This window comes from Nicotiana tabacum, chromosome 19 (genome assembly GCF_000715075.1).
Source record: "Nicotiana tabacum cultivar K326 chromosome 19, ASM71507v2, whole genome shotgun sequence".
NCBI lineage: Eukaryota > Viridiplantae > Streptophyta > Magnoliopsida > Solanales > Solanaceae > Nicotiana > Nicotiana tabacum.
Window position 1 is genome coordinate 4,128,355 of NC_134098.1, and position 25,543 is coordinate 4,153,897.

At 41.8% G+C, this 25,543-nt stretch overlaps 1 protein-coding gene across 1 annotated transcript; it reads right to left on the bottom strand.

The window, feature by feature from the left end:
- Positions 1–24,031: 24,031 nt before the first annotated feature.
- Positions 24,032–25,220, bottom strand: LOC107770929 (kirola-like). Its single transcript, XM_016590256.2, has 2 exons — positions 24,965–25,220; positions 24,032–24,449 (listed from the first exon to the last, which is right to left on the bottom strand). Exons 1-2 carry the CDS (start codon positions 25,149–25,151, stop codon positions 24,193–24,195), a joined length of 444 nt encoding a protein of 147 aa, XP_016445742.1. The 5' UTR covers positions 25,152–25,220; the 3' UTR covers positions 24,032–24,192.
- Positions 25,221–25,543: the final 323 nt, after the last annotated feature.

Sequence of the window (25,543 nt, forward strand, 5' to 3'; positions counted from 1 at the left end):
TAAGGTGGCCGACCGTTAACTGAGACGCATTTAATGCCTTAAAGACTGGACCGATGGGATGTTTTCACTATTCTTATCACTTACGTCATGAATTCGTCGTCATGTTTCATCGAAGTAAGAATCGAAAACTCGAATCGTTTCCTATCATTTGCTCTCCGAAAAATGAGGGGATTTTGACATCATATTTTTGTCACTTGCATCATGATATATCAAAGTGAAATTTTGGGGCTCATATCATTTCTCATCATCTACTCTCCAAAAAATGAGGGGACTATCTATATACGGGCAAAACCAAGCTCGATATTCGATTGAGCTTCCGAACTCCTTGATTAGGCCAGGGTGAAAATATCCGTGATTGGCTGAAGTCGAGCTCAAAGATCGATCTAACGACTAATACCACAAACTAAGATCGGACATGGTGATTAAGATCGAACCCAAAGCACTATCAAAATTGGCCATCGAAACCATCAGTTTTGCCCTCGAGTTTGCCGAAGGAGTAACCTGTCATGTTTCTAATGGTCTCGAAAAAAGATTTGCCAACTCATCCGACAGGGGTCCGTAATTCTCGCCATTAACCAAACAGAACGACTCAAAAAAGTGAACCAACGCTCAGCAAATCAAGGACTTTTTCCTTTTATATAACAATAAAATAATATCTCAAAAGGTAGATCTCCCCTAATATATAAGGGGGACTTGATAATTCATAGAGGACATTGTAACTTATATAAAAAATCAATATACTATTATTTTTATCTTGGTCATATTTCATTGAACTTCAACATCAATAATATTATTTCTAGCTCGGGGGAGATTAATCTCACAAGGCTAGAATTGCTCAAACATACGTGCTTTGCATTTACCTTTTATCTTTTATTTCCATAATTGATCTGATTTATCACTCTATATCAAATTATACCACATATCCTTAAAACCACGTACAAATTCAATTGTTATTCAATGTTTTAGGTTAATCAAATATCTTGTGCCAAGCGTATCAAATCAATCTGGAATGACTTCAAATTTCGCACACGAGTCATAAATGACATAACGAAGCTATTCCAAAGCTCGGAACCCCAAACGGACATCGATAACATCAAGTCCACTTCAAACCAAACTTATGAAATTCTTAAACCTTCAAAATGCCATCCTTCCATATTAAGTACCAAAATTCTCTCGGGTGATTTGATACACAAATCCCGATTCCGCGACCATTTACTTAAAAGTCAAACCTTAGTCAATTCTTCCAACTTAAAGCTTCCGAAATTAGAATTTCCTTTCCAAATCAATTCCGAACTTCACAAAATTAAATTCCGACCACGCGTACAAGTCATAATACCTGAAATGAAGCTACTCAAGGCCTCAAATCACCGAACGATGCTCTAGAGCTCAAAATGACCGGTCGGGTCATTATATTCTCCCACACTTAAACATACGTTCGTCCTCGAACGTGCTAAGGTCTTCTCCAGTGTTGTCCAAAATCACTATTTAACACCTCGTGAACCTACCCGTGCCACCACAATCCAGTTGGACACATTAGCTCGAGTCAGACTGAAGATCCTCCCTTTTATTTAGTCAATAAAGCTTAGGAACAAATTCCAATACCCAAAGTATTCTACAGGTCCTGATTCTAGCATACGAACACTGTACAAATCACCATGCACTGTACCAAAGCATGAACATGCACCTATGATGAAATCACACCATGCAACACATAAGTCGGTTGCCCATAATAACATCCTCCGACCATAATAGCTGAAATTCCACGAATCTAATGCTCGTAATACATCTCATGATGCATATAAATCATGTTCTAACTCTCGCATTACTTCCACGGTGAAAGAGAATTGTAGAAACTCATAACCACATGCCGAACCAATAATTCATGGAGTCTCTCCTCCTGACAAGAACTATTACCTCATTCTGAACTGAATAACGATATTTTCTCCTTAATGTACCTTATATAAATCTGATTGCACTAATTTCAGGTCCAATGATCTCGTCTCACCCAGTACTAGCTGCTCAGACAATAAGTCGTCTCAAACATTGCCAAAAAATCTGATATGACGCCAACAATACGCCAGCAAACTACAAACTCGAATACGATACATAAAGGAAAACGAACTCTGGAAAAAGAACTACCCATCCCGCGTAAGGAATAAAACGGCCGAGTAAATGCTGTGAACCTACCTCAGGGATGAAAACAAGGCACACAAAAATAAGTGTAAGGAACTATACTGAACATCGCGTTGTTACGGCGTGCAACCCGATCCGCCATGACACTGTTGCGGCGAGCAACCCGATCCACATAACATGCACATGGCGGCGTGCCGCCCGATCCAGATAATATACTCGTGGCAGCATGCCACCCGATCCAGACAATATACCCATGGCGTCGTGCCACCCGATTCGCACATAACATCAAGAAGAAAACATACACATCAAGTTGTAATGCTTATACTTACGAAATGCCCGAATATCGACCATAAGCACTCCAAGTGCGTAATACAAATCCCAGGGAGACGGATAGCGCCATACGCTACGTAACCCAAGCACAAATAAGGTGCAATGATGACTTGCATATCAAAAGCCATCCTGCTCACATAATACCACAAGCTACACGAGACCTCAACACGTGTGCGAATAATCAAGTCGTCTTATAACCCACATGGCACAATAGAGATTTACATGGAATAACTGACAATGGGAATAACATACAATGCCCGATGCCTCCTCCGCAAGCAATGCTTTGACGAACAAACACATTCGACCTGACGTAGAGCACACGCTCACATTAGACACACCAACGGACCTCACACCGATTCTGATCATACCATACTGGGCCAATAAACTTCCAAATATCCACAATGACCCTATTCATGACACATAAGAACAACCGTCAAATCCAAAACAAACTCCCACAGTCCACAATCCAAGGAATAGAATGCGTCTCAGGCATAAACTCTGTATTTGGTTTTAATCTTTAAGAATCAAGTGACTAACATGCCACCCTTATACAAATCTCCCCGTGGGGTACGCTCTCATGACTTTTCGCTCAGGTAGCAAATTCCGCACATCCATACCACCAACTATACTAATTCCGTAAGGCAAATCACAATCCGCAAATCAATACACAATGCCTCTTCCACAGAACGCTATTCTCAGGTGACACTAAGATAACGCCGGCTTACCTTAAACATATGAATTTTTCCCTGCTCATCCGGGCTTATGACATTCCTCCCTGCTCATCCCTGCACCCGTCATGCCGATATACGAGAGTACGAGAATTCATCATAACCCATGAACTACTAGTAGAATGAACACTTCGTTGGCTAGATACATTTCACTTAGCTCATTTCAGAAGAGCAAATGCAACGCGCAACTGAATTCCCAAACCGCATAAAATACAAACCTCAAGTTATGATCTAGACCGCCATGACTCTTCCGGAATCCATTTACACAACAAGATCATTTGAACCCAATACTCCCCAAATCAATCAAGTTATGGTGGCTTTCAAGCCCGCACGCACAACGACAAACCACATGTATGACTTCACACGCCGAAGGAACTGATCATTGCCACAATCTTGCTGATTCAACCATTACTAACCGACCCAACGTCTTCCAATTTACTCTGGACTTGCCTCATAAATAATAGCTCCATTCAAACATACGAACCTAATCTGCACTCATATCGAGTGACCCGAATCGCGAGACCACATCGTCTCAATACTCATAAACCATCTCATACACTCTTTATGCGCTCAATAGCATCTCTGACTGGTACACCCATTCTGCAAGCCCTTCCACGAATCTAAAGCTATTTTTTCCTCTCCTCCAATACTGCACCGCATACCCAATGATAACGTAGAACATTCCAAGTCCCATTCATAATCCACTGTGAAAACTCAATCCTTAACCACACGACAGGACCGTTGTTGAGAGTCACCCACTCTGACCTGATCTCGAATATAACCAAAATTCAATGCCTTGCTATCACATGAACACCCCCTCGAAGAAGCAACTAGCTGAATTCTTTTCCTTGTACATTACATCCACAATAATCATAAACTCTAGGTCTTCCCAAAATCTGCACCTCAATCGATAAGGCGAAGTATAGCACACATTCATCAAGTTCTATGCTGAATTACCCCTGATGTTTCCTTTTATTAGTCATAACGAATCCACAAACGCATTGATAACCAGAAACCGCACAAGCAGATAACCACGCGATACAATCGTAAACGGTGGGGCTTCCCCACTTATCTTTAAGCTACCACAACATAATGTAGATCCCACAACGATTCCTCCTTATCAATTACCATGATCTCGCACTATTAACCCGTCAAATTCCTCTAAGTCTTTTGTCAAGCTTTGCGTGAACATTATGAATCATCAATCACAATCACATATTCGACCTCTTACCGGGAAGCAAGTAGTATTCTTCGGAGAATCGTCATCAACATCACGCAACCACTATCCTGATCACAGGAGATAACCAACATGTGTAATCCTTACGGACATCTTCCAACGATGCTGCACTAGGTACAACTACCACATAATTAGTAAATTCTCCTGAGCCCATGCTCGCCCACCAGCTGTATAATTTCATTCCTTCCCCATTGACATCAACTGAAAGTTCAACAATACCTTCCAAACTCAAGTCATATTGCATCTGAAATGATAATCAAATCTTCACACCCCTCTTCATTTCAAGCAAACTCCTTTCTTCCATATTCAATCTTTCTTCGTACAGTAACCATCATTTAAAATAAAATTAGTAGACAAAATCACCTTCCATCACGATTCCCAAACCGTTCCACACTTTCTCAAGGCACACGGGTAGTCCACCACAGAATCCATATGCTAATTTACCGCTCTTACCTCGGTTAAATCATCTTCTTTAAGCAACTCCTCGACTTCCATTTTTCGTACTTGACCTGCTAGAAGTTCAACTACCGTGAGACACCTCTCGCTATGTCTTTCAACATACTTCGCTGCCCAAATGTTGCCTAAATTCAAATCCATTCCTGTAGTACCAGAACTAATGAATTGCTGCCAACTCTAAACCTCCTTGAAGATCATCTTTCTTGATCCATCAACATTAGAAATACCAATTCGATTCTGAATCGCCGCATACTGCTATCTCTGACAACCGCCTCTTAGGCACCATTTCACGACACTCTGCCTTAAAGTCAAAATCAAAGAAGACCATAACAACGGCGAACCTTAATGCGTTCCCAACGAGGATGACGATACCACATCACAATGAGAATTCTACCATGCTCGAAAATACCAAGTCTCGTCACTTCATCAACCAAACCTGGACATCTATAATCTGATTGCCTTTCCTCCGCTGGAATTAAATGTTGAACCCCTAAATCATGCACTGAGAAATTCTCTCTTCAAGTCATTCACTACCTCAACACATAAATGAGTATCCTACCATCATACCAATATTGTGCGATTACAACTCATGCATATCATCGCAGCCTATGCATAGCCTCAAAACCATAGGAAATACAGTTACCGAGCCAGAGCGACAGAACATCCTTCCGTAAGGCGACGATAATAGACTGCTGAACACACAGGGAAAAACATCTGGCACCATGTCTGCAGTACCACCATAACTACTCGACGCCCAATCGATAAGACACACTCTACGTCGCATAAGATTGAGTAGGAAGGAAATAAAGGCACAAGCCTCAATGGAATCAAATCGCACGATGAGTAATCAAGAAGGGAAGTGCTCCTAACAGCTCTATAGCCCCTCGAAGATAAGTATAGACATCTATGTACCGATCCGTAAGACTATACTAGACTTGCTCATGACTTGTGAGACGTAAGTAAACCTAACGCTCTGATACCAAGCTATCATGACCCAAAATCCACTAAAGGTCGTGTACCCAGTAAGTATCTAGCCTAATCCCAGAGAAGTAGTGACGAGGGGTCGACATCGAAACTTACTAAAGGTCCAATAAAGCAATATAATAAAACATTAGCACATATAAAGCATATGACAATGATGAGGTAGATATGTAAGTTACATAATCTTCCAATTACTTCTTTTAAAGCAAAAAATTCTAAATCTTGTATTCTACCTCAACAGATCAGAAAATGTCAAGTGTCATTATCAAATAAATAAGAAATACCATGTAAATACCAGGCATCAAAGGAGAGATTAGCTCGTGAATATTCAGACTACTAGCATTATAACGCACGATTCAGCCGATGTCATTCGGCCCGATCCAGAATAATGTGTACACTGCCGAGGGTCGAGCGACACGAACCATAGATGCATCTATATACTGCCGTGGCGTTCGGCCTGCTCCACAAGAAAAGGAAGGAAGTTACCGAATTACGAGACACGTGTTTACAATACCATACATGGGCACAAAATAAATATAATATTTACCGTTTCTCAAATAACTCGCCCATAACTCAAATTGTTAAGGATTCGCCTAATATACAGATATTTATTCTAAATAAATTTCATTTATAACTTTAATTAATTAAGCCAGCAGAGCAAGTTCAAATAATTCAATTATACATGAAAAAGTCCTAAATCTACCCAGACATAAATATGATTTAGCTACGTACAGACTCTCGTCACCTCGTGCGTACGTAGCACCCACAACTAGTTGCACGTAATAATAAATATCACCTAGGGGTTATTTTCCCCTCATAAGGTTAAACATGAGACTTACATCGCTCTGAAGTTCCATACCCGACTCCAACGCCGCTCAAACACCTCAACCCGATGCTCGTCTCTTCAAGACTAGTCAAACAACGTGCAAACCAATCAAAATATACCCCAATACATATAATCTAACAATTTATAATGATTCCCAACTCCTCTCAAAAAGCCAACAAACACAACCCTTGGGCCCACGTGACCAGATTTCAAAACGTTTTGAAGATAAACCTTACCCATAACACCACGAACTCAAATATATAATGCATTCCAAATTCCATATCCAATTTCTTGGTCAAAATAAAAAAAATAACAATTTTCTAGGTTTTCTACCAAAATCCCAATTTCTACAAATTCCCATGAATAAATCCATATATAAACCATGTATTTAACTCACAATGTCAAGAAATTACTTACCCCGTGATAGTTGATGAAGATGGCACTCCCAAAGTGCACCAAAACCGACTCCCATAGACGAAATGAAGTGGGATTGAGCCAAACCCTCATTTTAAAGAAACACACTGCCCAGCCTGACCTTCGCACCTGCGGTCCAATAGCCGCTTTTGCGGCTCCGCACCTGCGAAAAGTCCATCGCATGTGTGGCTCCAACTCAATCCAGTAGCCTCCGCTGTTGCGGTCCAACTAGCTCTTCTACGCTTCTGTTTTTGCCGACAAAATGTGCTTCTATGCTCACGCACCTGTGTGCCAAAAACCGATCCTACGACCCCACACCTACTTGGCCAATTCCGCTTCCGCTATCTCACCTCCGCATCTGCGGCTTCGCAGGTGCGGACTTTGCCTCTCACCTGCGCTCCTGGCCAGCTCACCCAGAACCCCTTTTGTGACTCTCTTGGTCGCTTCTGCTGCCAAAACCTGGTAGGTGCGGTTACACTAGATGCTAGCTGTTTCAACACTCTCCCGAGTCCAAACTTGATCCATTTTCAATCCGATTCGCACCCGAAGCCCCCGGTACCCTGACCAAATATACCAACAAATCCAAAAATACAATACGAACTTAGTCGAAGCCTTAAACCACGTCAAACAACATCAAAATCATGAATCGCGTCTCGAATCAAACTTATAAATTTTCAAATTTCTATATGCAATATCTTGTGCCGAAAGGTTTCAAATCAATACGGAATGACATCAAACTTCGCACACGAGTCATTAATGACATAAAGAACCAATTCCAAGGCTCGGAACCCCAAACAGCCATCGATAACATCAAATCCACTTCAAACCAAAGTTATGAAATTCTTAAACCTTCAAAATGACAACCTTCCATAATAAGTGCTGAAATGCTTCCGAGTGATCCGATACTCAACTCGAACACACGCCCAAGTCCGAAGTCATCATACGAACCTATTGGAACCTTCAAATCCTGATTCCGAGGTCGTTTACTCAAAAGTCAAACCTTAGTCAATTCTTGTAACTTAAAGCTTCCAAAATTAGAATTTTCTTTCCAAATCAATCCCGAACTCCCAAAATTCAATTCCGACCATATGTACAAGTCATAATACCTGAATGAAACTACTCAAGGCCTTAAATCACTTAACGACACACTAGAGCTCAAAACAAACGGTCAGGTCATTACATCGGAAGTGTACCAGATGAGTTTTGGATGATATGAGTTACCTAGTGTGCTTCAGTTCTGGCATTGATTTATAGATGTTGCATTTGCGAGCATGGGCTTAAGCTGGGAGATCTCACATTTGCGAGAAGAGTTCTCTTTTGTGATGGGGGAAAGTCATATTTGTGGACTAATTTGTCGTAATTACGACCACTGGGCATCTAGGGTATCTTCGCAAATGCGAAGTAGATATCCACATTTATGGGGAGGGGGGTTCGCATTTGCGAAAAAAGTGTCGCATTTGCGACTTCTGAGATTCTGACGCATTGATCGCATTTTGCGATTCGTGCTTCACATTTGCGTATTTTTCAATTGCAAACAAGAGTTCGCAATTGTGATACCTACAACTGGGTAAAAAGGGAAAAATGGGACTTGGCTCATTTTACACCATTTCTCAACCCTAAACACTCTAGAGGCGATGTTATTGAGGCGATGTTATTGAGAGCTTTCTATGTTTGTTTTTAGCAACTATACCACTCGGTATCACTTGCCTAGTGGCTAATATATAAATAAAATCCCAAAATGGGTCCAAGGCTTACAAGATGTCCAAACTAAAATAGAAGTTGCATTAAGTTACTAGCTATTAAAAAGATAGAAAAGCTAAAATCTAATGAACTACCAATTACAACATAATAAGTTGAATGCTTCCTTCTTCTATCACTGTATGTAAATCCAATTGTCATTGGAAAATACCAAGCAGCATCTATCAAGCTCTCACCATGCACCAGGGTACACTGTCCATAGGCTAAAATGAATTCCAATCATCTCCACCACAAAGTTGAAGCCAGCATAGTCTTCCAAGTGTAGCTACTATATGATCTTCATATGCAGTAGACTGATTTTGTCCAAGTATTAATCATGTGCTCATTCATCAAAATTAATGTGTAGAAGAGGAGCTTGGCTTTAGGTAGGCTTTGCAAGGCAAAAGCCAGGCTTGAACTGGCTTTAGGCAGGCTTTGCAGGGCAAAAGCCAGGCTTGAGCTGACTTTAGGCAGGCTTTGCAAGGCAAAAGCCAGGAATGAGCTGGTTTAAGCAGGCTTTGCAAGGCAAAGGCCAGGCTTTGAAATTGTTCCCTTTTGTGATCTTGTAACCTCAGATCCTTCCCTACTAGAACCTTTAATGTAGCATCATTCTAAACATTGCTAAACCATCCTCAGATTGAGCATGAAAGCATGCTAATACCACTGCGAAATGATTCAACAATCTCCAAAAATACCATATGATGGATTCAGCATATTACTTAGTATTTGGACATATAAGAAGTAGGATAAATTGTACCATCTCACACTTGCTTATCGCATTTTTTCTGTACACTATCAAAGCACCCCCAAAATGGTAGAAATTGGGGATTTCGTATAATTGAGATTTAGACCTCGATTTGAGGTCGTATTTCGAAACAAATCACATAATCGAGCTCGGGGGTGAATGGGTAATCGAATTTTAGTCCGAATCTCGAATTTTGACCAAGTGGACCAGGGGTTGACTTTTTTAAATTCATCAAAGATTGGATTTTGTTTTCTTCGTGAGTAGTTCTTAAAGCTTATTTTAAATTATTTGATCGATAATTGGTTAGATTTGGTTGGTTTGGAGGTTTGTTCAAAAGGCAAGGCCGTGGTTGGTTGATTGGTTTGGTTTCAGAGTAAGGTAAGTGTCATGTCTATCTTTGACTTGAAGGAATTATGACTTGTTGGTCTATTTAATATGTGGATTTTATGGGGAACAATGTATATGCGCCGTCATGGGGTTAAAGCATGCGGGATTGGGCTATTTACTTTCATGTCTTCATTTGTTCTATTTTATCTCTTGTTAATTGATTTAGTTTCTACATGCTCTCACTTGTTATCCATATTTTACTTGTTATTTGTTATTTACTTGTTACTTGTTTCGATTTGTATAATTCTTACTCAATATCTGCTTACCTGCTACATGCTTTTAATTTCCTTAATTGTATATTTTCGTCGACTTATGTTCTACTTGTTTTTACTGTTCTTATACTACTTGAAGCACTTTATTATGTCATTCTATTTATGTGAGTCATTAGCTATTTTGGTATTAATATTTTGCTAAGGTTTGGGGATTATGTAGTATTGGCTATTCTTCATTTGTACTGGTGGTTCCTTAATGTTTTGCACGTTTCATTTCTATTTTATGTTGATATTTCATAAATAGTGGTGTTGAGTTGTTATGTTGAGAATTGATATTAAGGGAATGAGTTGCACGCCGCAATAGTACTGAAAAAATTGATATTGGGGGATCAGATTTCACACCACAACATGAAATGATATGATATGATATTAGAAATGAGTTGTACGTTGTAAATGATATTGTGTTAAAATTTTGGATCGGTTGCACACTGCAATGGATTTGATGTGTTGTAGTTGGTTGTGGCTGTAGAGTTTATTCTCAGTATTGTGATATGAGATTTGAGATTATGTTATTCTAGGGCTGTAACGACCCGACCGGTCGTTTCGGGAAGTTGTAGCCCCGTTCTTCCATTTACTGCTCAATTTATACTTTATAACTATTATATGAATTGTCGGGTTAGTTGGTTGGACTCTGGAGTGAATTCAGTGTGAAATGAGACACTTAGTCTCTTAAATGGAAAAGCTTAAGTTGAAAAAATCGACCGAATGTTGATCTATGTGTAAACGACCCCGGATTCGAATTCTGATGATTCTAGTAGCTCCGTATGGTTATTTTGGACTAAGGAGCGTGTACGGAAAAGTATTTGGAGGTTCGTAGTGGGATTCGACTTGAATTGGAGAAAGTTAAATTTTTGGGAAGTTTGATCGGGGGTTAACTTTTTGATATCGGCTACGGATTTTGATTCCGAAAGTTGCAGTTGGTTCATGGGGTTATTTATGACTTGTGTGAAAAATATGAGGTCAATCGGACGTGATTTGATAGATTTCGACGTCGTTTGTAGAATTTGGAAAATTTTGAAGTTTCTTATGCTTGAATGTGAGTGTAATTCGTGTTTTCGATGTTGTTGGAGTTGATTTGAAGATTCGACTAAGTTCGTATGATGTTATAAGACTTGTTAGTATATTTGGTTGGGGTCCCGGGGGCCTCGGATTGATTTCAGGTGGTTAACGGACATGGAATTTGATTTCAGAAGTTGCTGAAGTCTGAGAGCTGCTGGTGTGACTGCACCTGCGGATAGGGGACCGTAGATGCGATGCCACATGTACGGCAGGTTGAACGCAGTTGCGGAAAGGGTGGGGACCAGCAGGGGTCACATGCACGATGGTTTCTCCGCACTTGCGAGAGCGCAGATGCGGACCATTGGTCGCAGGAGAGGAGGCAGTCGGAGTTAGTCATTTTCGCAGGTGCACCCAGATATTCGCACCAGCAGGCGCGCGGGTGCGAGCCCAGGCTCCGCAGGTGCGGAAATGCCTTGGCAGAACCTATATAAGCGGGGTCCGAGATTTTTGGCTTCATTTCACATTTTTGACCTCGGATTTTGGAGGCTTTGAGAGGGGTGTTAAAGGCGATTCTTGAGGTAAGTTCCTTCTCTTCATTTTCCATCAATAATTATGTTTCCCCGCTGATTTCCCACCTAGATGGTGTATTTTTAAGGTGTAAATTGGGAATTTGAGGCTAGGGATTTGGAAAGTTGGTTTTGAGGATTTGAATGATTAATTGGTGTTGGATTTTTATGAATTTGGTATGGTTAGGCTGGACAGTGAATGAGCTTTCATATTTGTGACTTTTGTCGGATTTCGAGACGTGGGCCCGGGGGCCGAGTTTTGGCCGTTTTTGGATTTTGGCTATAATTTCATATTTTTCTTGTGGAATTAATTCCTTTAGCCTATATTGATTGTGTTGTACTGCTTGTGGCTAGATCCGGGACGTTTGGAGACCGATTTGAGGGACAAGGGCATTTTGGAGTAGAGTTTAGCCCAGATTGAGGTAAGTAACACTTTCAAACTTGGTTCTGGGATTTGAAACCCCGAATTACTTGTTATGTGATTAGTATTGAGGTGACGCACATGCCAAGTGACGGGCGTACGGGCGTGCACCATGTGAATTGTGACCTGGTTGACTCCATGGCACTGTATAGTGGTTCTATATTATTGATATCCGTGTTTTCATCATGTGATAAAGTAATTGAGCTGCCACTCATGCTAGATATCATGTTTAGGCTTTATGTCGGTACTGTTGGGACCCATAGTGGTCATTTCTCATTTTTGTCTTACTGAATTCATTGATATTTCATACTCATTCATATTCATTCATTTAATATCTCATCGCAGTCTTTAATGTTATTTATTGATGCATCATATCATTATTTTCGGGCTAGTATCATGACATTGTGAGACCGTGAGAGAGAGACTGGAGAGATTGATGACTGAGTGGGGCTGAGTGCCTGATTATGAGTGACATTTATGGGATCGGGCTGCATGCCACAATGGTTATACTGATTTATGATAGCGCTTGGGATGAAGGAGCCCCTCCGGAGTCTGCACACACCCCTAGTGAGCGCGGTTGATATTATATCGAGATGGATCTTCTCTACAGGGCTGGATTGGCCTTCCTCGGTACTGGGTGACTTATAGTCAGTGATGTGTATGTTCTGGGATGGATCTTCCCACGGCCGTATGGGCCATATACAATATCGAGTGGTTGATTATTTGAGAGTGTGAACATGGAGATGGATCTTCTCCACAAGGTTGGATTGGCCTTCCTCGGTACTGGGTGACCTATAGTCAATGATCTATATATTCTAGGATGGATCTTCTCCACAGGGCTGGATTGGGCTTCCTCGGTATTGGGTGACTTATATTCAGTGATTTATATGTTCCGGGATTGATCTTCCTTGGGCCGTATGGGCCATATATAGTACCGAGTGGTTGAGTATTCGAGAGTGTGAGCACATGAGGCTGTCAGCATGGTGCATCACATATAACATTGCATTGGCATGGTAGAGGTTGAGGAATTATATTTTTTATATCATTCAGATTGATCCATTTTACTGTTTTAACATATCTATCGAATTTGAAAGTATGTCTACATTTCTGCACTATTATTTATTTATTGAACTGTGTCGGTTGAGTTCATCACTACTTTCAACCCATAGTTTGGATTTGTTACTTACTGAGTTGGTTGTACTCATGCTACACCCTGCACCTCGTGTGCAGATCCATGTACTTCTGGTTACGGCGGCTGCTGATTGAGGAGATAGGATCTCCGACTATCGAGGTAGCTGCATGGCGTTCGCAAGCCTTGAATCTCCTTCATTATCTTTATCTGTACTTTAGTTCTTACTCCTAAGACATTATAGTAGACTTTATTCTAACATAGATGCTCATGTACTCAGTGACATCCCGATTTTGGGTTACATTGTATTGTGTTGCCGGTTTATTTCTGTTTTAAAAACAGTTTTCTTAAATATCAAATTGCTTCTGCCTATATTTTAAAGCTTTTACTGTGTTGAGATAGTTGAGTAGAGGCTTGCCAAGTTCCATGATAGGCGACATCGCGACGGTGGATTTTGGGTAGTGACAAGTTGGTATGAGAGTCTAGGTTACATAGATCTCACGAGTCATGAGCAAGTTTAGTAGAGTCTTGCGTATCGGTACAGAGACGTATGTACTTATCTTCGAGAGGCTCCCGAACCCTTAGGAAAATTTTAATTTCTTGCACTCTATCGTGCAAATTTGTTGATCCCGGAAACTGAATTCCTATTATTCTATTCTCTCACAGATGGTAAGGACACGTACTACTGGGCAGGATAGATAGCCACTAGTACGACACGCTAAGGCTGCGAGAGGCCGATGTCACGGTAAAGGCCGCGGTAGGGGTAGAGGTACTGCTAGGGTAGCACCTGCAGACCCACCAGTTGCTCCAGCTCAGGCACCAGCTGTGCCCATTGTGATTCCAGGCCTTCAAGAGACTTTGGCCCGGATATTGACAATTTGCACTGGTCTTGCTCAGGTGGTTTCTGCTCAGGACGCACCTTCCAATTCTCAGACCGGGGGAGGTACTCATACCCCTGTTCCCCGTACTCCAGATTAGGTAGTGCAGGGACTTCAGATATCGGGGGAATTACCGGCCCAGCCCAGCCGGCTACAGCTGCTCAGGCCCCGGTTATCCCCGTTATGGCAGATGATGAGTAGAGGAAACTTGAGAGATTTGGGAGGCTTCGACCTCCATCATTTAGTAGTGCTGAGTCAGATGATACTCAGGGTTTTCTAGATAGGTGTGAGTGGATAATTCGGACAACGGGTATTCTGGAGACTAGTTGGGTTGCGTTCAATACTTTTCAATTTTCTAGGGCTGCCTTCAGATGGTGGGAGGCTTATGAGAGGCGCATGCCAGTCAATACAACATCCCTTACATGGCCGGAGTTCTCCGTTCTCTTCTTGGAGAAGTTTTTGCCGCTATCTCATAGAGAGGAGCTGCGTAGACAGTTTGAGCAGCTTCGTTAGGATGGCATGTCTGTGACGTAGTACGAGATGAGGTTTTCTGAGTTGGCTCGTCACGCAGTTTATCTAGTTCCCATAGATAGGGGGAGGAATCGGAGGTTCATTGATGGCCTCACATATCAGTTGTGGTTTCTTATGACTAGGGAAAGGGTATCTGGTGCTACCATTGATGAGGTAGTCGATATTGCTCGACAGATAGAGATGGTCCGCAGTCAGGAGCTTGGTGAGAGGGAGGCCAAAAGGGGTCGACCTTACAGGCACGCTCAGACGGGTCATCTAGTTCATAGTGGTGCATCATCCAACGATGGTTCATATATTTTAAAGCTTTTACAGTGTTGAGATACTTGAGTAGCGGCTTGCCTAGTTCCACGATAGGCGCCATCACAACAGTTGGATTTTGGGTCATGACAAGTTGGTATCAGAGCCTAGGTTACATAGGTCTCACGAGTCATGAGCAGGGTTAGTAGAGACTTGCGGATCGGTACAAAGATGTCTGTACTTATCTTTGAGAGGCTGCCAAACCCTTAGAAAAATTTAATTTCTTGCACTCTGTCGTGCAAATTTGTTGATCCCGGAAACTGAATTCCTATTATTCTATTCTCTCATAGATGGTGAGGACACATACTACTGGGCAGGATGGACAACCACCAATACCACATGCTATGGCTGCGAGAGGCCGAGGTCACGGTAGGGGTAGAGGTACAACTAGGGTAGCACCTACAGACCCACCAGTTGCTCTAGCTCAGGCATCAGCTGTGCCTATTGTGATTCCAGGCCTTCAAGAGACATTGGCTCAGATATTGATAGTTTGCACTAGTCTTGCTCAGGTGGTTTCGGCTCAAGACACACCTGCCACTTCTCAGGCCGGGGGAGGTACTCATACCCCTATTGCCCGTACTCCGGATTAGGTAGTGCAGGGAATTCAGATACCGGGGAATTACCAGCCCAGCCAGCTGTAGCTGCTCAAGCCCCGGTTGTCCCCGTTATGGCAGATGATGAGCAGAGGAGACTTGAGGGATTTGGGAGGCTGCGACCTCCATTATTTAGTGGTGCTGTGTCACATGATTCTCAGGGTTTTCTGGATAGGTATGAGCGGATACGTCGGACAACGGGTATTCTGGAGATCAGTGGAGTCTTGTTCACTACTTTTCAGTTTTCTGGGGATACCTTCAGATGGTGGGAGGCTTATGAGAGGCGCATGCCTGTCGGTACAGTGCCCCTTACATGGATAGAGTTCTCTGTTCTCTTCTTGGAGAAGTTTGTGCCGCTATCTCGCAGAGAAGAACTGCATAGATAGTTTGAGCAACTTCGTCAAGATGGCATGTCTGTGATGCAGTACGAGACGCGATTTTTTGAGTTGGCTCATCACATAATATGGCTAGTTACCACTGATAGGGAGAGGATTCAGAGGTTCATTGATTTACTCACATATCAGTTGCAGTTGCTTATGACTAGGGAGAGGGTATCTGATGCTACTTTTGATGAGGTAGTCGACATTGCTCGACAGATAGAGATGCTCCGCAGTTAGGAGCGGGGTGAGAGGGAGGCCAAAAGGCCTCGTGGATCATGTGATTCCAGTGGTGTTCCTTCAGGGGGTCAGTTTTACCGCGACAGGGGTCGACCGTATAGGCACACTCAGACGGGTCATCCAGTTCACCGTGGTGCATCATCCATCCATGGTTCATATAGTTCTCATCAGGTCCAGTCATCTCTACATGCCTTACGAGCTTAGAGTTCATCCCATACACCTTTATTTCGGGGTTCATCGGCACCAGGTTCTTCTAGTGGGTATTTTGGCGCTCGGGGCTCTCTCTAGTCCCCACCGCCATTCGCAGGGAGGGGTTGTTTTTAGTGTGGAGATATGGGTCACATCAAGAGGTATTTTCCCCACCTTATGGGAGGTCCAGCTCAGTAGAGGAGCCAGCCTACGACTTTAGCTCCCGTTATTTCACCACCCACTCAGCTAGTTTGGGGTGGAGCTCAGACTGTTAGGGTTTGCCCTAGAGTGGGAGACCGATTAGGCGGTCAGGCTTTATTCTATGCTATTCATTCCAGACATAATGATGTTGCTTCAGACACAGTGATCGCAGGTATTGTCTCAGTTTGCCAAAGAGAAGCCTCTGTATTATTTGACCCTTGTTCCACTTATTTATATGTATCATCGTACTTCGCTCATCATTTGGATATTCCCCGTGAGTCCTTAGTTTCATCTTTTCATGTCTCTACGCCGGTGGGCAATATTATTACAGTAGACCGTGTATATCGGTCGTGTGTAGTGACCATTGGGAGCTTGGATACTAGAGTTGATCTCTTGTTGCTTAACATGGTTGATTTTGACGTGATCTTGGGTATGGATTGGTTGTCTCCATGTCATGTTGTTCTAGATTGTCACGCTAAGACTGTGACGCTAGCGATGCCGGGGCTGTTGAGGATTAAGTGGAGAAGGGTTATTTATCTTATTTGGCCTTTGTGAGGGATGTTAGTGCCGATGCTCCTATTATTGATATTGTTCCAGTGGTGCGGGAATTTTCCAGATGTGTTTCCTGTAGACTTACCGGGCATGCTGCTCGACAGGGATATTGACTTTGGTATTGACTTGGTGCCGGGAAATCAACCTATTTCTATTCTACCATATCACATAGCACCAGATGAGTTGAAGGAATTGAAGGAGAAGCTTCACGAACTCCTTGATAAGGGGTTTATTAGGCCTAGTGTGTCACCTTGGGGTGTACCGGTGTTGTTTGTGAAGAACAAGGACGGTACCATGAGAATGTGCATTGATTATAGATAGCTGAACAAAGTTACAATCAAGAACAAGTATCCTTTGTCGCATATTGATGATCTGTTTGACTAGCTTCAGTGAGCGAGGATGTTCTCCAAGATTGATTTGAGGTCTGGGTATCACCAGTTGAAGATTTGGGACACGAATATTCTAAAGACATCCTTCAGGACCTGTTATGGTCATTATGAGTTTCTTGTGATGTCTTTTGGGCTGACCAATGCCCCAACAGTGTTTATGCATCTGATTAACAGTGTGTTTCAGCCTTATCTCGACTTGTTTTTTATTGTATTCATTGATGATATCCTGGTGTACTCTCGTAGCCAGGAAGAGCATGCCCAGCATCTACGGATTGTTTTATAGCAGCTGAGAGAGGAGAAGCTTTATGCCAAGTTCTCCAAGTGTGAATTTTGGCTCCGTTCTGTGGCATTCTTAGGACCCATGGTGTCCAGTAAGGGTATTCAGGTGGATTTGAAAAAGTTAGAGGCGGTTCAGAGTTGGCCCAGACCATCCTCAGCTACGGAGATTTGGAGCTTTCTCGGCTTGGCCGGTTATTATCGTCACTTTGTGGAGGGTTTCTCATCTATTGCATCGCCCTTGAGCAAACTGACCCAAAAAGGTGCTCCTTTCAGGTGGTCGGATGACTGTGAGGAGAGCTTTAAGAAGCTCAAGAGTGCCTTGACCATAGCTCAAGTTCTAGTTTTGCCATCAACTTTAGGCTCTTATATAGTATATTGTGATGCTTCTCAGACTGGCATTCGGTATGAGTTGATGTAGGACGATAGAGTAATTGCTTATGCTTCGCGCCAGTTGAAGCCTCATGAGATGAACTACCCTGTTTATTATTTGGAGTTGGATTCCATTGTTCATACGCTGAAGATTTAGAGACACTATCTCTATGGTGTGTCTTGTGAGGTATTTACTGATCATCGTAGCCTCCAGCACTTGTTTAAACAAAAGGATCTAAATTTGAGATAGCGGAGAAGTTTGGAGCTGCTAAAAGACTATGATATCACCATTATGTATCATCCAGGGAAGGCTAATGTGGTGGCTGATGCCTTGAGTAGAAAGGCAGTGAGTGTGGGTAGTCTTGTGTTCATTCCTGTTGGGGGAGAGAACTCTTGCAGTTGATGTTCAGGCTTTGGCCAACCAGTTCGTGAGATTGCATATTTCGAAGCCCAGTCAGGTTCTAGCTTGTGTGGTTTCTCAGTCTTTCTTATACGATCGCATCAGAGGGTGCCAGTATGATGATCCCCATTTTCTTGTCCTTAAGGACACGGTTCAGCACAGTGATTCCAGAGATGTGACTATTGGGGATAATGGGGTATTGAGGATGCATGGTCGAATTTGTGTGCCCAATGTGGATGGGCTACGTGAGTTGATTCTTGAGGAGGCCCACAGTTCGCGGTATTCCATTCATCCGGGTACCGCGAAGATGTATCAGGACTTGAGGCAGCACTATTAGTGGAGGAGAATGAAGAATGATGTAGTAGGGTTTGTAGCTCGGTGCCTTAACTGTCAGCAGGTGAAGTATGAGCATAAGAGACCTAGTGGATTGCTTCAGAGGTTAGAGATTCCAGAGTTGAAATAAAACCATGTATTTTGAAGTTGGACTCCCACAGTCTTCGAGGAAGTTCGATGCTATTGGAGTGATTGTGGATTGGCTGACCAAGACCGCGCACTTCATTCTAGTTGGTACTACCTATTATTAGGAGCGGTTGGCTAAATCCGAGAGATTTTTCGCCTTCACGGTGTGCCAGTTTCCATCATTTCAGATAGAGGCACGCAGTTTACATCACAGTTTTGGAGAGCTGTGCAGCGAGAGTTGGGCACCCAAGTTGAGTTGAGCAAAACATTTCACCCTCATACGGATGGACAGTCCGAGCTGATTATTCAGATATTGGAGGACATGCTACTTGCTTGTGTTATTGATTTCAGGGGTTCTTGGGATCGGTTTCTGCCACTCGCGGAGTTTGCTTACAACAACAGTTATCAGTCGAGCATCCAGATGGCCCAGTATGAGGCTTTGTATGGTAGGCGGTGTAGATCTCCGGTGGGTTGGTTTGAGACTAGTGAGGATAGACTTTTACGTACACACTTGTTTCAGGATGCATTGGACAAGGTTAAATTGATTCAAGAGCGGCTTCACACGGCACAGTCCCGACAGAAGAGCTATGCTGACAGGAAGGTTTGTGATGTGTCTTACATGGTTGGGGAGAAGGTTCTGCTAAAGGTTTCACCCATGAAGGGTGTTGTGAGATTCGGGTAGAAGGGAAAGTTGAGCCCTCAGTTCATTGGGCCTTTTGAGGTACTTTAGAGGATTGGGGAAGTGGCTTACAAGCTTTCCATGCCACCTAGCTTGTCGAGTGTACATCTAGTATTTCATGTTTCTATGCTTTAGAAGTATATCGGCGATCCGTCTCATGTTTTGGATTTCAGTACGGTTTAGTTGGATGGTTATTTAGCTTAGGATGTGGAGCCGGTGTCCATTTTGGATCGGCAAGTTCAGAAGTTGAGTTCAAAGGATATAGCTTCAGTGAAGGTGCAGTGGAGAGGTCATCCCGTGGAGGAGGCTACTTGGGAGACCGAGCGGGAGATGCGGAGCAGTTATCCAAACATATTTGAGACCCTAGCTATGTTTCTAGACACGTTCGAGGGCGAACGTTTGTTTAAGAGAGGGAGGATGTAATGACCTGGCCGGTCATTTTGAGAAGTTGTAGCCTTGTTCCCCCAATTACTACTACATTTATACTTTATAGCTGTTATATGACTTGCCGGGTTGGTTGGTTCGAGTCCGTAGTGAATTCAGTGTGAAATGAGACACTTAGTCTCTTAAATGGAAAAGCTTAAGTTGGAAAAATCGACAGGATGTCGATCTATGTGTAAACGACCCCGGATTAGAATTATGATGATTCCAGTAGCTCCGTATGGTGAATTTATACTTAGGAATGTGTTCGGAAAATTATTTGGAGGTCCGTACTGGGATTAAGCTTGAAATGGCGAAAGTCGATTCTTTGGGAAGTTTGACGGGGGGGGGGGGGTGGACTTTTTGATATCGGGTCCGGATTCCGATTCTGGAAGTTGCAGTAGGTTCGTGGGGTCATTTATGACTTGTGTGCAATATTTGTGGTCAATTGGACGAGATTTGATAGGTTTCGACATCGTTTGTAGAATTTGGAAAATTTTGAAGTTTCTTAGGCTTGAATCCATGTGCAATTCGTCTTTTCGATGTTGTTGGAGGTGATTTGAAGATTCGACTAAATTCAAATAATGTTATAAGACTTGTTGGTATGTTTGGTTGGGATCCCGGGGGCCTCGGGTTGATTTTGGGTGGTTCACGGACTTGGAATTTGATTTGAGAAGTTGCTGAAGTCTGAGAGCTGTTGGTGTGACCACACTTGTGGGGAGTGGACCGCAGATGCGATGCCGCAGGTGCGAAAAGGGTGGAGACCAGATGGTTTCTCCGCACCTGCGATAGCGCAGATGCGGACCATTGGTCGCAGGAGCGGAGGCAGCCAAAGTTAGTCATTTTCGCAGGTGCGCCCAGATTTTTGGATTAATGGGCGCGCAAGTGCGGAAATGCCTGTGCAGAACCTATATCAGCGGGGTCTGAGATTTTTGGCTTCATTTCACATATTTGAGCTTGGATTTTGGAGGTTTGGAGAGGGTTTTTCAAGGGGATTCTTGAGGTAAGTTCCTTGTCTTCATTTTTCTTCAATAATTATGTTTCCCCACTAATTTCCTACCTAGATGGTGTATTTTTAAGGTGTAAATTGGGGATTTGAGGCTAGGGATTTGGAGAGTTAGTTTTGAGGATTTGAATGACCAATTGGTGTCGGATTATGATGAATTTGGTATGGTTAGGCTCGTGAGTGAATGAGACTTGGGATTTTGTGACTTTTGTCAGATTTTTATACATCGGCCCGGGGGTCGGGTTTGGGCCGATTTCGGATTTTGGCTATACTTTCGTATTTTTCTTGTGGAATTAATTCCTTTAGCCTATATTGATTGTGTTGTACTGCTTGTGGATATATTCGAGACGTTTGGAGATGGATTTGAGAGCCAAGGGCATTTTGGAGTACAATTTAGCCCGTATTAAGGTAAGTAACACTTTCAAACTTGGTTCTCAAGGTTCGAAACCCCGAATTATGTGTTATGTGATTGGTATTGAGGTGATGCACATGCCAAGTGATGGTAGTGCAGGCGTACACTGTGAGAATTATGACCTGGTTGACTCCATGGAGCCGTATAGTGCTTCTATCTTGTTGATATCCATGTATCCATCATGTGATAAAGTAATTGAGATGTCACTCATGCTAGATATCATGTTTAGGCTTTATGCATGTACTGTTTGGACCCATAATGGTCGTTTCTTGTTGTTATCTTACTGATTTCATTTATATTTCATATTCAGTCATATTCATTCATTTCATATCTTATCGCAATCTCTGTTGCTATTTATTGATACATCATATCATTGTTTTCTGGCTAGTATTATGACATTGTGAGCCCGTGAGAGAGAGACTGAAGAGATTGTTGACTGAGTGAGGCTGAGTGCCTGATTTTGAGTGATATATATGGGATCGGGCTGCACGCCGCAGTGGTTATACCGATTTATGATAGCGCTTGGGCTGAAGGAGCCCTTCCGGAGTCTACACACACCCCCAATAAGCGCGGTTGATATTATATGGAGATGGATCTTCTCCACAGGGTTAGATTGGCCTTCTTCGATACTGGGTGACTTATAGTCAGTGATGTATATGTTATGGGATGGATCTTCCCTGGGTCGTATGGGCCATATACATTATCGAGTGATTGATTATTTGAGAGTGTGAACCTGGAGATGGATCTTCTCCACAGGGATGGATTGGCCTTCCTCGGTACTGGGTGACTTATAGTCAGTGATGTATATGTTCTGGGATGGATCTTCCCTGGGCCGTATGGGCAATATATACAGTACCGAGTGGTTGATTATTTGAGAGTGTGAACCTGGAGATGGATCTTCTCCACGGGGCTGGATTGGTCTTCCTCGGTATTGGGTGACTTATAGCCAGTGATGTATATGTTCCAGGATGGATCTTCCCTGGGCCGTATGGGCCATATACAGTACCGAGTGGTTGAGTATTCGAGAGTGTAAGCACATGAGGCTACCAGCATGGTGCATCACATACAACATTGCATTGGCATGGTAGAGGTTGAGGAGTTATAGTTTTCATATCATTCAAATTGATCCATTTTACTGTTTTAAGATATCTATCGAACTTGAAAGCATGTCTACATTTCTGCACTATTATTTCTTTATTGAATTGTGCCTGTTGAGTTTGTCACTACTTTCAGCCCACATTTTGAAATTGTTACTTACTGAGTTGGTTATACTCACGCTACACCCTGCACCTCGTGTGCAAATCCAGGTACTTCTGGTTACGACAACTGCTGATTGAGGAGATAGGATCTCAGAGACTATCGAGGTAGCTGCATGACATTCGCAGACCTTGACTCTAATTTATTATCTTTTTCTGTACTTCAGTTCTTACTCCTTCGACATAGTAGTAGACTGTATTCTGACATAGATGCTCATGTACTTGGTGACACCCCGACTTTGGGATAGATTGTATTGTGTTGCAGGTTTATTTCGGTTTTAAAAAGGGTTTTCTTAAATATAAAATTGCTTCTACCTATATTTTAAAGCTTTTACTATGTTGATATAGTTGAGTAGTGGCTTGCCTAGTTATACGATAGGCTCCATCACGACGGTTGGTTTTTTAGTCATGACAGGGGCCCTCTAGTAGATGACCTTCGGGTGTATTTATATGAGTTACTGCTTATTTACATTTCTGTATTCTAATATTATTATTCGTACAAGTTTATTGTGAGTGTCTTGTCATAGCCTCGTTACTATTTCGTTGAGATTAGGCTCGGCACATACAAAGTACATGGGGTGGTCGGTTGTACTCATGCTATACTTCTACACTTCTTGTGTCGATACCAGTGTTAGTCCCAGTGGCGTGTAGAGGAGTTCTTGCCCGGATTGCCTTACCGCAGGAGACTTGAGGTAGAGCTTATGGCGTTCGCAACCCGTGAAGCACCCTTTCTACTATATCTTTATTGTTTATCTTATTTCAAATAGTTGTATTTCGTTTATACCATACTTTATAGTATTCTAGCTGCTCATGCACTGGTGACATCATATTTTTGGGATTAGACTAGACCATATTATGATATGGATTTATCTTATATAATTAAGTTTTGTTAATCATTAATTAATACTGTTATGCTATTTTAAATTCTAAAAATGGATAGTTAATGATCTAACGTCGGCTTGTCTAGTAAGTAGATGTTAAGCGCCATTACGACCCCGAGGTTGAAATTCCAGGTCGTGATCCCAAGGTTGTGATTTTAGATCGTGACAATACTACATATATAAACCCCCAAAGAGGTAGACTAAATCATATGCTAGAATGGTAGTCGAAAACACGTGACATTATGGTGGAGACAGCTAGAAATTCCTTTAACATAGCCGGACTTGAAAATTTCATAATATCTTACATATACTGATCACCAAAAATACATCCAAAGAAGGAGACTAGCGTACATCACACACCATTATTTATTTCACATGCACAAATACAAACACACACAGTATATAGATAACGACATAGATCTTTTATTTCTTGAGAGGGTGGGCATCTATATCTTTGGTCAAATCAAGGACTACACCCATGAAGGGGAGGGGCTTAGGGGTGTCTTCAGTTTTTTTCTCGTACACAAATGTCCATGTAGTCCACTGAGCTTCACTGGATGTGATAATAGTAAAGTAATTATACAACTCTAACAAATCTCCTCCAATCACTTTCACAGTAACTGATATTTTCTGATGATCGAAGGCTTCAATCACTTCCTTAACAATCTTTTCTTTCTCATCTATAATCATTAAAATTCAAACAATACAAGAGATGTTACACCTAGTTCAATAGTCCAACTCCTCATAAAAGATATAAACATTCATGAAAAAACTATAGATTTGATTATACTGTGTTTGTTATGACTGAAGAAATGTTTCATGAAAAACATTTTGTTCATCAAAATATTTTCTGATATTTGATTGGTAAGTGAAAGATATATTACATAAAGCATGCATTAAAGACTGATAATAATAATATTAAAAATTTATAGATTGTTTAATTTGATAAAAGTTTTGAGTGCTAAAAACTAATAATAACATCTAAAGGTTAATTGGAGCAAGTAGAAGAAAGTTAAAAGTTAAGATAGTTGTAATATTTTTCCCTAGAGGAAATGACTTCCGCCTAAAGAAGCTATCTTTTTATGCAAAATGTCTTACTCGGGATATATTTATGGTAACCAAACATCATCAATATCAAATTTACCTAAATATAGAATATTGATGCATATAAAGAGAACGGGGAAATGTGTGTTACCCTCATTGTATTTCCAGCTAATGATCGAACCAACCTTTATGATTTGACCTTCATGAATCTCAAAATGGTTGATCTTACTAGGGCTTATACCGGGTATATGATGAGTATTAACGTGAAAAATATCCCGAACAGAGTGTCCTTCACTCTTCACCTCTAATGAAGCAATCAACTTGCCCTTCACACCCATATTTTCTTCTCCTCAAAATAGCAATAAGTTGTGAAAAGAAAGTGGGGAGAAAATGTTCAGAACTTGTAGTCTTTATATTGATTTTAGTTAGCTGTGAAAAACTAGCTAGTAAAAACCTTTATCCACCACATATCAATATCATGTATGTGTAAAGTAATATCTTTATCAGATAAGTGATCCAGTTTTAGTTACGTGTGTTGCATGTATTTTTTTATTATAATAAATTCAGTGTAATCCCACAAAGTGAGGTCTGGGAGAGTAAGGTGTACGCACATCTTAGCCCTACCTTGTAAAGGTAGAGTGAGTATTAATGATATACCCTCGGCTCAAGGGAAAAATAAAAAATAAGTAGATACAACAAATGGTAACAACAACAAGATAAGGTGATAAGT

Bases quoted from the DNA above. Each gene is read 5' to 3' on its own strand.
- LOC107770929 (XM_016590256.2), bottom strand. From the start codon at position 25,151: ATGGGTGTGAAGGGCAAGTTGATTGCTTCATTAGAGGTGAAGAGTGAA. The intron at 24,450-24,964 runs GTAACACACATT...TAATGATTATAG, and splicing joins TAGCTGGAAATACAATGAGG to ATGAGAAAGAAAAGATTGTT.